This window comes from Empidonax traillii, unplaced genomic scaffold (genome assembly GCF_003031625.1).
Source record: "Empidonax traillii isolate 1590-97213 ecotype Southwest subspecies unplaced genomic scaffold, ASM303162v1 scaffold249:size1902748, whole genome shotgun sequence".
Classification (NCBI taxonomy): Eukaryota; Metazoa; Chordata; class Aves; order Passeriformes; family Tyrannidae; genus Empidonax; species Empidonax traillii.
In genome coordinates this window covers 1,089,922-1,103,480 of record NW_020955442.1, presented here as the reverse complement: position 1 = coordinate 1,103,480, position 13,559 = coordinate 1,089,922, and the positions used below count along the sequence as shown (strand labels likewise).

Here is a 13,559-nt window from a genome sequence, read left to right as displayed (position 1 = left end):
GGTGTTGCACAAGTGAATATAAATTTTTATCCAGAGGAATAGGGTATTATTGAAAAGCAAATTACATATTTTTCATACAATGGAAAGCTTCTTTTATCTTAAGTATGCTACAGAGTGTGGTTTGGAAAAAAAAAATCTAAGGGATGACTTAAACAGAAAAGTATGTGGTGGAATTTTATTGTTATATTACCTTTTTTTTTTTTTTTAATTACTTGTCTGTAATAGCTTGTCACTTCTTCTATAAGACATAGAATAAATAGAAATTTTGTGCTTTCTGTATTTGTAACTAGTAATTTTTGGTTACCTAAGCAAGAATTGGTAGAGCTAGAACAGATACTGAGAAGGATCCTAGTATTCTGCTGTACTGAAACAGCCATATGAAGTATTTTATCTTGCAAACACTTGCTATTCAAGAATAATTTATTTTAAAAATGAAAGTTTTAGTTTGTGATTTTTTTTCTTGGTTGGTTTGGTGGTTGTTTTTTTTCTCTGAATGATATATGAAGCAAGTGGAGGTGGTCTGAAGAGTGCAGAAATGATGGGTAAAATACTTTAGTTCCAAAGAAAATATTGCTGTTGAAAATAAAAAGGACAAATGCTTTCAGAATTTCAGTTTTTGCCCCATGTTTGAGTCAGCCATGCATCATAATAGTATCCTGGATTCTTTATGTCACTTTGGTTTCCCGTAACCAAGTGTTACTGTGATGTCCTTGAATTAATAATAGTCTCACCATTTAAGAGCACTCACTTCCTTGGTTTGTTTTTTTAAATAGCTGTACTGCACCTTATTGCAGCACTGCACATTGTATTTCCAGAAACAAAAGCAGTGGCTCATGAATGGATACTGCCAGCACAGTACCCTCTCCCTCATAGGGTGTGTTGGGCATAGAACTGCCCACAGAGCTGCGTGTGGTGGGGCTCACCCTGGAACCTTCGGCTCCTGCTTCCCCCTGTTCCCCCTGTTGTTTGTAATGGAGCCTGTAGCTCACCAGTTTACATTTATGGCCACGTGCAGGGTACTAAATGCCACGAATCAGCCTGTTCAGTGTAATGCCAGGCTATGCTTAGTTTGTCAAATGCAGTATGGCAGGAAGACAGCAAGCCTGGGCTTCAGTGCTGCTTTTTTTAGCAATAGAAGTCAGGGTAGGGCTGAGTCTTGGGCTGCCTCTGCTGCTTTTCCCTGTTTGGCTTGAAGTAAGTGTGCAAGGCACTCTCAGGTCCTCCAGATCTCTGAAGATAATAAGTTTTGAAATAGAAAAATAATAGCCATATAATAGCCAACATAACTGATAGTAAGAGGGGTGGGTAATATAAACTAAGGAAAAGGGCTTCACAAGGAGTTTGCACTTCCCCTCTCTGCCTGAATGAGAGATTCATTTTCCTCTAACCCTGCCGCGCCTGTCACCTGAATCTCCAAACCGCTAAAGAAATTCCTGTTTCCCTTCTCTAAAAAGTGCTTTCCATTGCCTCTGAAGTTTCATTCTGGGGTGGCTCCTGATGTAGCCATATCCTCCATCTTCATCTCTTTGTTTTCTCCTTGCCTGTTCCTCTCTGTGCTCCAGCGGCTTTCCACAGCTCAAGTGCACTTTGTGTCACAAGCTAGACACACACCCTCTCTCTCAAGCTCCTTACTGAGCTGGTTTATAGAGGCCAGGGTGAACAGCTTGGGGAGGCTTGCACACTGCTCTGCTCAAGGTTAAGAGAAAGAGAAAGGTACTGTCTGCAGAACCTCTCCACCAAAATGGAAATAAATTTGTTAATTACTATATCCTGCACCATCATTTGAAGTCAGTCCACAGCAGTATCTCCTGCAGTATGATGGCTCTGACTTTATTTCCTGAATTTTTACTATGATCTGTACTATTTGAATGCAGGAGGGAAAAGGCACTAACTGAATTAGTGAAAAATTGGCACTATCAACTATGAATAATCCAACACTAATACTCGTTTTCACAAGGAAAAAGATTTTTTTTTTTTATGTGGTGGTGAAAAACATAAAGGAAAACGTAATTATATCTTTATCATACTCTCAAATAGATACAAAGCATAGTGCAAATTTTTAAAGCAATACTGCAAATCATGGATATCTGCTATACTAAACCCTATGAAGCCAAAAGGGTTTGGTTTAAATTAAATATTTGTATTTAGTTATGGCTCATTAAGGTAACAACTAAGACTGAATTGTGCTAGCAGTTAACTAATGATATCAAGTGCCTAGCTGAAAATAGAGAATTTCCATCTGCCTTAACTATGAAAAATAGTTGACTGAACACTTTCTTATACCAACACAACAGAGTTTAAATTTTAGGTAGTTGTTTTAGTTGTTGTCAAGAGCCATCAGCATATAGAAACTTCCCCTCTAGATGAGCTGCAGGCTCTTCATAAGGTTTGGTTTTACCTTCAGATTGAAATCTCAAGAATGTTAATGAGAAAAGCAATCAATTTTTCCCTATCAGACAAGGCAGGACTGTTTGTAGGTCCTAAATCCTGAAAAAGGAACTTGTGTTTTTTTCAAGATCATGTTGATTGATCTCAAATGTATCTTATAGTTTGTATGCTGAGTTTAGACTTGGATACTTACAGGTGTGCAGCTACTACTCTATCCTGTGTTTGCTTGGGGTTATTTAAAACCCTAGGTTTATTTAAAATATCTGGATGTGTCTTTCAAATTAATTTGTAATTATTGAAATATATATATGATTTAATTGTTTATTACTGCTTGTTAAGATACAAAATAAAAACTGCTATAGAGTGTTTTAGTGAAATTAAAGCCATACGCTCCAAACTTTTTACATTCTTTTTTTTTTCAATGGATTGGATAAGTTTCTTTAAGTGCATGGAAGTGTTTAAACTAAATGGAGCAAGGAACCCATGTATGCGTTTCTAGATGGTGATGTAAATCCCCTAGTGAGCCACAGTAATAGGAAAGCAGCACTTGAAAGCCAGATGCAATGAAAATTTAAACATATTGCGTTCATAGCATGTGATAGTTTAATCATTATTTAAGCTTTAGAAATGTCACAGCATAATTACTTTCAGAATGAGTACAAACACTTTCATGCACAAAAATTGCTTTCTTGCTGCAACTTTTGCTTCTCATGGGAAAGTTATGCTTTTGTGAATTTTCTGAACTTGATCTTGTTCATCACTTGATCACAGATACATTCTCAGTGAAAGCTCAAAATCCAAAAGATTAAAATAAAGCCTAGGGATACATTATAGAACTAAACATGTATTTTCTTTATGCTCTTAAAAAACAAACAAACAAAAAAACCCAAACAAACCTGTGAAACTACTTCTCTCATTAAAAAAGAAAAATTGCAACAAAACCAGTTAAATGGAAAATGCTTTGTAAACTCTATTTGCACTTTCAAGGAATGAAAGTTACCAAATGCTGGATTTATAAGCACCCATGCAGGATTAAATTCAGCTCTTCTGTGGATGTGATACATTTTTACAAACCTCACAAGCATTCATGGAGCCCTGCCTCCTTCTGTACTGCTTAAGAAAATACAGGGACCAGTCCTTATGTTCTAAATTTGTCCTGTATCTGGTAATGGTAATGGCCAGTCTTCCTGTATCTGGAATGTTCTGATGAATGCAGTTGACTTTGCAGTATAAATTGTGTTGATATGTAAAATAGTATCATAATCCCAGACTAAATTTAGATGCAAACACTTCCACTTTACACAGCCTACTACGATTTGTTTATAATATGAGCAGTTTGGGTTGAATTTTGGAAAATAGCAGTTATAATGGTTCTGCCATATCTGAGAAACAGGCTAGAGAAAAAATGCTCTCCATGTATTTTGGGGGTGGGGTTGCTTGCACATCTTCTAAGCAGGAATCTTTTTGGAGCAGCTGTATATCCTCATAGCAAAGACTTAAAGGTCATAAAAATTATCTTTGTATCAGGAATGTATTGGAAGTTGCTTCTGGTAGATTCATTGGAATTTTTCCATCATGAGTCTTTGTAAACCTATACTTTTTAAATGTTCTGTAGGAGCAAAATCATTGTAATCATTTCACATCCCTTAAGGTTTGTGTCACTTTCTGTGCTCTCATGAGCTTGTTAGTGCTAACCAGAAGATAAATCTGTCATCCCTGTGGAGCCACTGAGTGTGCTGTAGATTGTACCTGTGGGGTTGAAGGTAGACTTCTCTGTAACCCATGCAATGGCCACAGTATAACCCTTTTCTCTCCTGTTGTATTTCACCTCCTGGGCCCTGACAGCAGCAAACAAAGCCACTGGAGACATAAAAAAGGATTAAGCAGGTATTCTTTAATTTAGCTCTTCATGTATCATAGAATCATAGAATCGCAGAATGGTTTGGGTTGGAAGGAACCTTAAAGATCATGTAATTCCAACCCGCCTTGCCATGGACAGGGACACCTTCCACTAGACTAGCTTGCTCAAAGCCCCACCCAACCTGGCCTTCAACACTTTTCGTGCCCAAGTTTTGCCACCCTCACAGGGACAAATTTCTTACTAATGTCTAATCTGAACCTACTCTGTCAGTGTGAAGCAATTTCCCCTTGTCCTATTACTACATGCCCTTGTAGAAAGTCTCTCTCAATCTTTCTTGTATACCCCCTTCAGGTACTGTAACGCCACAGTTAGGTCACCCTGAAGCTTTTACTTTTCCAGACTGAACAAACCCAATTCTCTCAGCCTTTCCTCAGAAGAGAGGTGCTCAAGCCCTCCAGTCATCTTTGTGGCCCTTCTCTGGACTTGCTCCAACAGACATTCCTACTGTGCTGAGAACCCCAGAGATGGATGCAGTACTCCAGATGGGGTATAACCAGAGCAGAGTAGAGGGGCGGAATCCCCTTCCTCAACTTGCTGGCCACACTGCTTTTGATGCAGCCCAGGACACAACTGGCTTTCTGGACTGCAAACACACATTTGTGTGTCATGTCCAGCATCTCATCCGTGAGCATCCCCAAATCCTTCTCGGCAGGGCTGCTGTTCACCCTTTATTGATACCAGGAGTTGCCCTGACCCAGATGCAGCACCTTGCATCAGTCTTCTTAAACCGCATGAAATTCTCATGGGCCCACTCCTTGACCTTGCCCAGGTTCCTCTGGGTGGCATCCTATCCTTCAGGTATGTCAACTGCACCACTCAGCTTGGGGTCACCTGCAAATATGCTGAGGGTGCACTCAATCTCTTCATGAAAAGACTGTTCCCTATCTGATACATGGTCTAAGGGCAAAAACTGGGAAATTTGCTATGAGCATGCAGTAAGCTAAATCACTTGTACATGAACTTAATGAATATTAGAACATGTTTTAGTTTCACAGAACTACCAAATAACTGTGGAAAGTGTTGGTGTTCATGGTCTTGACATGCCCTTCAGTCTGGCAGTCCCAGTTTAAGCTCCCTGCCTACACTTGGCTCTCCTGACATGCAATGCTGTGATGGAGAAGGAAAGATAGGCTGACAAACAGTCCTCAAAGATTCACTGAGATCAGGGTGTGTCTTGCATGATGAGAGGAGCAATTATTATTTTAAAGGCTGCCATCCATCCCTACAGGCACCAAAGTATTACATCACTGTGTGCATAGGACAGAGTGGCAGTAATCAATAGATGTAATGTGCTGGGGGCCCATGGAGGGACAAGTTAGCATTTCCCAGGCAGAATGACTGGATATAATTAAGTGAAATAAACAAGGCTTATCCTTAGGGGGGAAACAGCCATCATCAACTCTTGTGAGTTGAAAATCAAGATTTCTTTATCAAATAGTACAGTTGGGTTTGTTTAAGCATAGAATTTCTTCACCAGTCGAAACCATACATTTCTTGCAAAGAAAGCAATATGGTCTGTTGCTTGAACACAATAATGATGATGACTGAGTGATAAAGAAACAAAGTAAGCTATGTGATTTTTATTACTGACAAGCAAAACTGAAAATCTGAAGCCAGATACATCTGGTAATTTCAAGGTTCACTTGACATAATACAGGTATGCTCTTTCACTGAGACTTTCTGACTGCTCTCAAATCCTGTCCTCACAGGGCCCAGCCTCCTCTCCCAGAGTGCACTCCAACTCAATTCCAAACCTGAAGGATCTTTCCAGTACTCAGCTAGCTACCACAGCAACCAGACCCTCGCCCTGGGTGAAACAGCAGCCGCCCAGCTCCCGTCCCGCAGCAGTCAGGCCAGAGGTGCCATCCAGAGCTACAGCCAGGTACGTGTCCTAAGCAATTGGGATATCTCACATCTGAATTTCTGCTGAGTATAGGAAACAGAACTGTTCAGTGCTTGCCTGCACCTAAATTTCTGCCTTTGCTTTCTGTCTTGTTCCACACAACTGCAGCAGGGTGGAGTTACCATCTTGATTTTTGTAAATCTGTAGTGGGTTGACTTGCATAGTAATTAAGTAGTCCTGATTAAAAAGGAGATTTACACGCCAGTTTTACTTACTCATTGCATATATTTTCTGGTAATAGCATGTTTAAGCATTTAATTTAGAAAGCAAATTTCTGTGACTGTGCTGATTAGGAGCCCATACTAAGGTTTAGGACCTGCCAGCTTTGGTATGAGCATATTACTGAAAGCAGTAAGTGCCAGGAAACAAAAACAAAACCACACTGACACCAGATGCAAAACTTGCTTGGGATATCATGCATCACCTGATGCTGTGTCCTAATCCCAAATGTAAGAATAACTTTATTGCAAAACAAGCAGTTTATCAGACAGTCACCTGTACATTTGAAACATTTTGAAAGATTGTTTCAGATACTCATGAAAATTTTGTAAATCTCTCTGTCTACACGACCCTTCCTGGCTCTTAAAGCCTCTCACCTTTTGTGCTTTTTACTGTGACATCAAAGCCTCTCACTAGGAAGTTAAGCTTCAACTTAGACAAAAATTTCTGGAAGTGTTTATGCTTCTGTTCATAAACAAAGTCTGACTGGGTTGCGTTGGTCATCACAGGTTATTTTCTCTGTTTAGATTTTAACCGTCCCAGCAAAGCAGATCATCTCAGTGTGACACTGAGACATTTCATAATTCAGGATTCTGTAGAGGAGAGTAGTATTTGAATTTCAAAGCCTTAAATTGCTAAGAGATTTCAAGTATTATAATCATTTTGCAGTTTTTGGGATTCTGAGAGTCATACAATATTCTCTCAATTTGCTGAGAAAAGCTCCCTATCCTCTAAGACTGAAAAATGACATAAAGCACAGTTAAATTTAATTTCAAATTGGGTAGGTACATCTTTTTCATAGAATCCTTTAGGTCAGAAAAGACCTCTAAAAACATGGAGTCCAACTGCTAACCCAGCACTCCAAAGGTCATCACTAAAATACGTCCCCAAGTGCCACATCTGCATGTCTTCTAGATACCCTTAGGGATCATGACTCAACAACCCTTTCAGTGAAAAAATTCTTCCAGATGTCCAACCTGAACCTCAGCTGGTGCAGCTTGAGGCTATTTCCTCCTATCCTATCACTCATTACCTGGCAAAAGAGACAACCTGGCTACAACCTCCTTTCAGGCAGTTGCAGAGAGTGATGAGGTCTCCACTGAGCCTCCTCTTCTCCAGGCTTAACAACCCCAGCTCCCACACCTACTCCTCCCAGGATTTGTGCTCCAGACCCTTCCCCACCTCTGCTGCCCTTCGCCAGACCCACTCCAGCACATCAATGTCTTTCTTGTAGTGAGGGGTCCAGAACTGAACACTGGATTCAAAGTGTGGCCTCACCAGTGCTGAACACCGGGGGATGATCACTGATCTGGCTGGCCACACTGTTCCTGAAACAGAACTGTCCCCAGTACTCCCAAACTGTCCTTTGGGAGCCCCACTAGAGGCAGGCCACCAACTCGATGCAGCATCATTCATCACCACTCTGTGGGCCCAGCTATCCAGACAGTTTTTCAACATAGCAAAGAGTGCACCCAGCCATGCCACGGGAAGGCAGTTTCTCCAGGTGAATGTTGTGAAAAACAGTGTCATCTGGAGTTGTACTTTCTGAAAAGCATTGTACCCTGGAGGTTCACCTGAAAGACTGTGATGAAGTCCTTGAGAATGGAAAAAGTAAAACCATGAAAAGGGAGCAGGTTATGAGAGCAACAGAAGCAAAAACAAAGAAGAAATGAGAGAGGAAGGAGAAAGAATCTATTTTTAAAAAAAAGGCAAGAAGGAAAATTATGCAGTTATGTAGAGGTTAGAAATAGTTATAGTCTTCATATAAATTTTGTTATTCTCATTGATACAAAAGGATGAATTTAAGGAGGGGGAAAAATAATTATCTAGATTTCCTTCTTTGAAATTACACTGAAAGCCATTGCTTAGATCTGAGAAGCTCTCATGAACCATCCACTTCTCAGAGAACTGGTTTCCTTCAGAAAGGTAACTAGTAAGTTAGTAAGGCAACCTTTCCTATCCTTTGTTTTCTTGGTATAGAGGGCAGAAAATAGGTTTTCTTCTTGTTTCCCTCCACATTGTGGGGTAGCTGTTCCTATAGAAAAATAACTCAGAGAACTTAATAATTTTTCACACCATGATCCTGCAATCGGACAACTTCAGATCAACTAAAATATATTTTGAAATTACTAACAGACTATCATATAAACTATGAATTAACACCATAAAAAGCAGATAAAGGAGGCTTAAAAGAGGTAACCAAGAAAAGGAAGATTCAAAAGTCAAAATTCTAAAGTTCTCAATATGACCATTGCTGATCCGACAATTAAGGAGGAAAAAAACATCAATTCTTGGAATTGGTTTGCTATCCCTATTATAATTAAAATAAGCCTCAGGAGTTGAAACTGCTCAGATTGTGATAATTTCCTTTGGTATTTCTGTGCAAGGAATATAGTTATCTCTCAACATAAGTGATAGCCCAAATGCATGCAAAAAAATGTAAATAGTCCCAAGGCCAGCTGTGACAGCCAGAACAATTTGTGAAAATGCAATTGTATAAAAAAGAGAAACTAATTAGTCTTGGGACTTCCTGTATAGTGCTGCAAAGTGCAATCTAACATTTTTGTCAATTTGGTGGAGTTCATTATAGATCATAGAGTTTTTTCTGTGCTTTGAGTGCTTTAGAACACAAAACTTTTATCTTCTAAATGCTACTGGAATAGGATTTCATAGCAAAAACTGCTCCTCTGGCAGGGAATTACTCTGCTTCCCCACTGAAAACAGCTTTTCAAGCTTGGTGTCCAGATGCTGATATATCCTCTATTAATCAACAAGGTTTATTTGTGAAGAGTCAGTAGTGAGTTTTAATAAAAGAAAACTAGCAGATTTTGCAGGTGAATTGCTCAAAAGTTAATCTTCTGTTTAGACAATGTAACTTGAGAATGACCAGGTGTCATGGACACCGAGTTTACTGTAATCTTGAGAGTGGTCATCTTTTGTTGTAGATACCATAGGAATATAAAGCATAACATGTTCTGCCACATGTTTGCAAGTGAACAGAAAGGGAAGTTTACATTTCTGGATGAGGACTTGTTTAGGTTTTGGTAATGCTGCAGTCTTTTCAGAGGCTGAGGCAGCAACACAGGTAAATCCCTACTGTGTATTGTCCCATGCTCCTGATGCTTCTGGACTGAATAAGCTGACACAGAATTGAAAAACCCTAAAAACCAAAAAGTAGATGTAAAATGAAGCTGTTAAAAAAAAAAAAATCTCAAACCATCTCACAGTTAATTTTCTGACTTGTCTATACTCTTTTTCTTTAAACAAGTCATAAGTTTGTCATTCATCAGACCGTCACACCTCACTAGCTCTATTTACTGCATGAGCAAATGAGTGCTAGAATGTGTTCAGTTGTCAAGCAGAAACTGTATTCTGTCCACAAGATGATAGGCTGCTTCAAAAACTACCCAGACAAAATCTAAAATAAGTTCTTAACTTCTGGTAGGATATAGTAGATGATGACATGTTTAATAACTGGATTCTAAATGTGAACATGAGAAGTTTTCTGTCATTAAGGAAACAGATGAAATCTTAAGACAGATTACTCCTATTACAGCACTCAGAGAACAATTCACTAGTAGTGCTTATGGTAGTGAAGATCTGCAGTGCTGGTTTGATCCTACAATAGGTAATGATTGCAGCTTTCATTGCTGCTTTAAAAGCAGAGATTGACCATCTCTGGACACTCTGTGAAAGGATTTCACACAATTCTGGTTTTGGATGTAGAAAACTACAATAATATTATCTACCTTCAGCTATATGTGTGGCCATTGAGATCAGGATGAGGTAGGCTTACAAATTTTCCTAATGGTGTTGGAATGTTTGGGATGGAACTATGGAACAAAATCAGGAGAAACAGATGGAATAGGCCATATTTGAGAGATCCAGAGGATAGTCTGGCATTTATTATTGTTTAAGTGCATTTGAACATAGGTAGCATCTTCGTGATGTTAGGTTAGGAACTTATAAATGACACTAAAGCAGTCCTGCAGAAGGAGGGCCCTCCTTCAGGTCCTGCCCAAAGACTGAAGTGTGCATCCCAAAGACTAGAGAATGTTAAGAATTTTCCAAGCCCTCTTCTGCCCTATATAAGAGTTTTGATAGAGGCATTGGACCAGAGCAGAGTAATGCCTTGAGTGAAGCCTTATGGAACGTTCTTTGGGCTAACAGAAAAAAAAAGTAGCCCTCAATAAACTGGCAAGTCTTGCAGTCTCTGAAAGAGCTCGTGAGATTGTGAAACAGACCTGCACCCTTAGGGTGTCTCTCGAAAACCCTAGTAAGGATGATCAAGTTTTCTGCCTAAAGCTAGCAACACACACCAGTATTCAAAAGCCTAAGCAGCCTGGGGGATGTCTTCCACGCAACTTGAACATACAATTGGAAAATCCTCCCTAGAATCAAGAGAAAGGGTCTTTACATCGGCATCAGTGTGCTACATACGATTATGTTTGTATTCATGAGATAGGATCTTGGTTTTGATTTTAAGGGCCAAGAGATCCCTGAAAATTCCTGAGAGCAAAACGAGCTGAAAGCTTGTGCTGGCATTTATTGCTGAACTAAAAGTGCTTGTGAATAGAATCTTATGCAGACCTAAGATGAGCATGTAGACTGACTCAAATGTAACATAACTTTCCTGTTTCTTCTGTTACCTGTCAGAGAAATACAAATGACACTGAGTGCAAATTATCATTTCTCAAAAGTAACTAGCACCATGATTCAAATTTTTCCAGTGTTTTCCTGGAAATTGCATCATTGCCTCATTCTCAAAAAATTACTTTGAAGGCTTTTCTGGTTTTAGTTCTGTTTCTGAGAATCAGGTGGTTGCACTGGGAGAAGTTCTGTGTCTTAGTTCTGTGAATTATGCAGCATAGATACACAGAGCCCAACAGGTTTTGGGTTTCTGTTTTCACATCTCAAAGAAGCAAATGGTGTGAAGGGATTATAGATGATATATATCAAGTAGATTTGCTGCACCTGCTGACATCATAATGGTCATCTTGTTCTCTCAGATTTTTGCTATTCAGGTTTTGCTGGTGTTACACACCATTTTTCCCTCTGGGAGCAATCTCCAGGAATCAACATGCTGCCGTTTCAGTAATCAGCAGCTGACCCCAAAGTTTCACATAAACTGTCTAGTCATCCAGGATTTTGTAATTCCTTATCCATGAAAAAATTTTCTGCAGAATAAATAAGTCAGCACAGTTATTTGCGCCTCTCAATTCCACTCCATAAACAGAAATCCTATCTTGCAGTCTTTCATTTACTCTTTTTTTGTTAATTTACTGTTTCAATTCTGATTTTCATTTGCAATTGGAATTGCAAAAAAAAGGGAAAAAAATCCACACAAACAAAAAAAAAGCTGTTTTCCTGGAATTTAGTGCATTAAATGCTTGAATGAACAGACAAACAACAGTTAGACTGTTGTCTAGTCTCCTAGGACCTAACTGGATACCCTCAGTAATTTTTTGTAAAGACCTCTACAGATCTCGTTTTGTCCGTATCAGTAGAAAATGATCTTTGTAAGATTAAATGGGGAAGAAAATATTTTCATAGCTGTATTAATGTTCTCCTTGGCTTTTTTTTCATAAATTCCTGCTACTAGAAAGGATATACCAGAATCCATATATTGAATGCAAATAAGCAAGGCTACTTTTCTTTGGGATACTAGGAAAATGAAATCTTTGTGTTTTAGAATGACTATTTATAGGTCTTTAGTATGAAAGTCCTTGACATTTATTCACTTCTACGAAAGAGGTTGATGCAGGAGGATATAATAATTGGGATGCAAATTTGTTCTCAGATTATTAGCTTAAACACAGTTTTGTTGTCAGGTTGACAGTAACGGATAAAAGGAAAAATACCATTGTAATTCAGTCTTCTATATGAAGTATGTCATATTGCAGGATGAACAATGACATGCCTGTATGGATATCTTAAGCAACAGACTGGGAGAAACACAAGGAGAAACTAAAACACAGTTTGCCTCTGAAAACATACATGGAGAATGTTACTGTACACTTGTGCCTTTGAAAAAATATAAGAACCTCATGGTACATTTAAGACAGGTCTGAGATTAGTCACATCCTAGAAAATACTGCATGCTAATGTTTTCATTGCAATGTGTTCATCCAAAAGTTCTCTACTTCACACAGAGCAAATGCTTAGCTTTTTAAGAAGGGCTATACACTGCACTTCTAATTAAGCATGTAATTCTTGTGTCCCTCCACTACACTTTGCTCCATATAACAAATAGTTATGAAATGGGATTTTATTTTCTTGTTGGTTTTTTGAATTAGTACTTGTAGAATGCCCACAGCTTTACAGAGATTTATTAGGAATATGGAATAACATTGGTTTACTTGAAATTAATTACTCTAAATCCCTGACACATTAAGCAGTGTGGAATCAGATTAGAAAAAGAAATTTTGTATACATGATTATAGTACTTTTGTAAAATCCTTATGATCAAGACAAAACTGTCCAAGTTACCATTAGTGTGTTGCAGAAGACACAGGTACTACTGCAGAAGACTGTATTTTTGGAACAGTATTTATTACAAAACAAATTATTATGCCACTTAACAGTCCAAAAAGTAATATTTATTAACAAATATCAATTGATAATGTAGCTGGTTTGAATGACTTTTCGTTACGTGCAGAATTTGTTCTGTCCATGTTGTCTTACATCATGCTGGCCTGTTTTTCTTTTATAAAAGTTGTTACCATATAGTCTAAACCTGGAAAATGAAAACTGTACTCCTGTCAAATAGATTATTGGACAGTCAGTTGCAGAGTAGCCCTTCTTCCCAGTTTAAAGCAGACACGGTAAGTAGCTCAACATGAAAGTAGCTTTTGAAAGTTCATTGATGTTCCTAGAGTTGGCCTTCCTGATTTTTGTCAGGAGTGTTTCAAACGAGCAACTTGCACTTGTTGCCCATTTTTGAAAATGTCAAGGCTTGTACTTGATGCTGTGGTGTTTGTAACTCGCTGCTGCCATCAGAACAGTCCAATTCAAAAGACAGCAGGCTACTTACATCTGTGATCCACTTGCTCGTCCTGGAGTTACCACACAGAGCACGTCGAGGGAACAGTTTACACTTCATTTATCTGTAAAGCCATTGCTCTATGA

General features: G+C 38.7%; 1 protein-coding gene across 14 annotated transcripts in view; it reads left to right on the top strand.

Annotated features, from left to right (window-relative positions):
- The window catches only part of CTNND2 (catenin delta 2), a 644,208-nt gene that overhangs the window by 351,787 nt on the left and 278,862 nt on the right, over nt 1-13,559 (top strand). For all 14 annotated transcript variants that reach the window (XR_003571787.1, XM_027889023.1, XM_027889022.1 and 11 more), the window contains one exon: nt 6,019-6,191. Coding sequence is in view for 13 of the 14 variants with exons in the window: in XM_027889023.1 (XP_027744824.1) it covers nt 6,019-6,191 (173 nt within the window). In the remaining variant the exon portion in view is untranslated. The remainder of the gene's footprint in view (nt 1-6,018; nt 6,192-13,559) is intronic.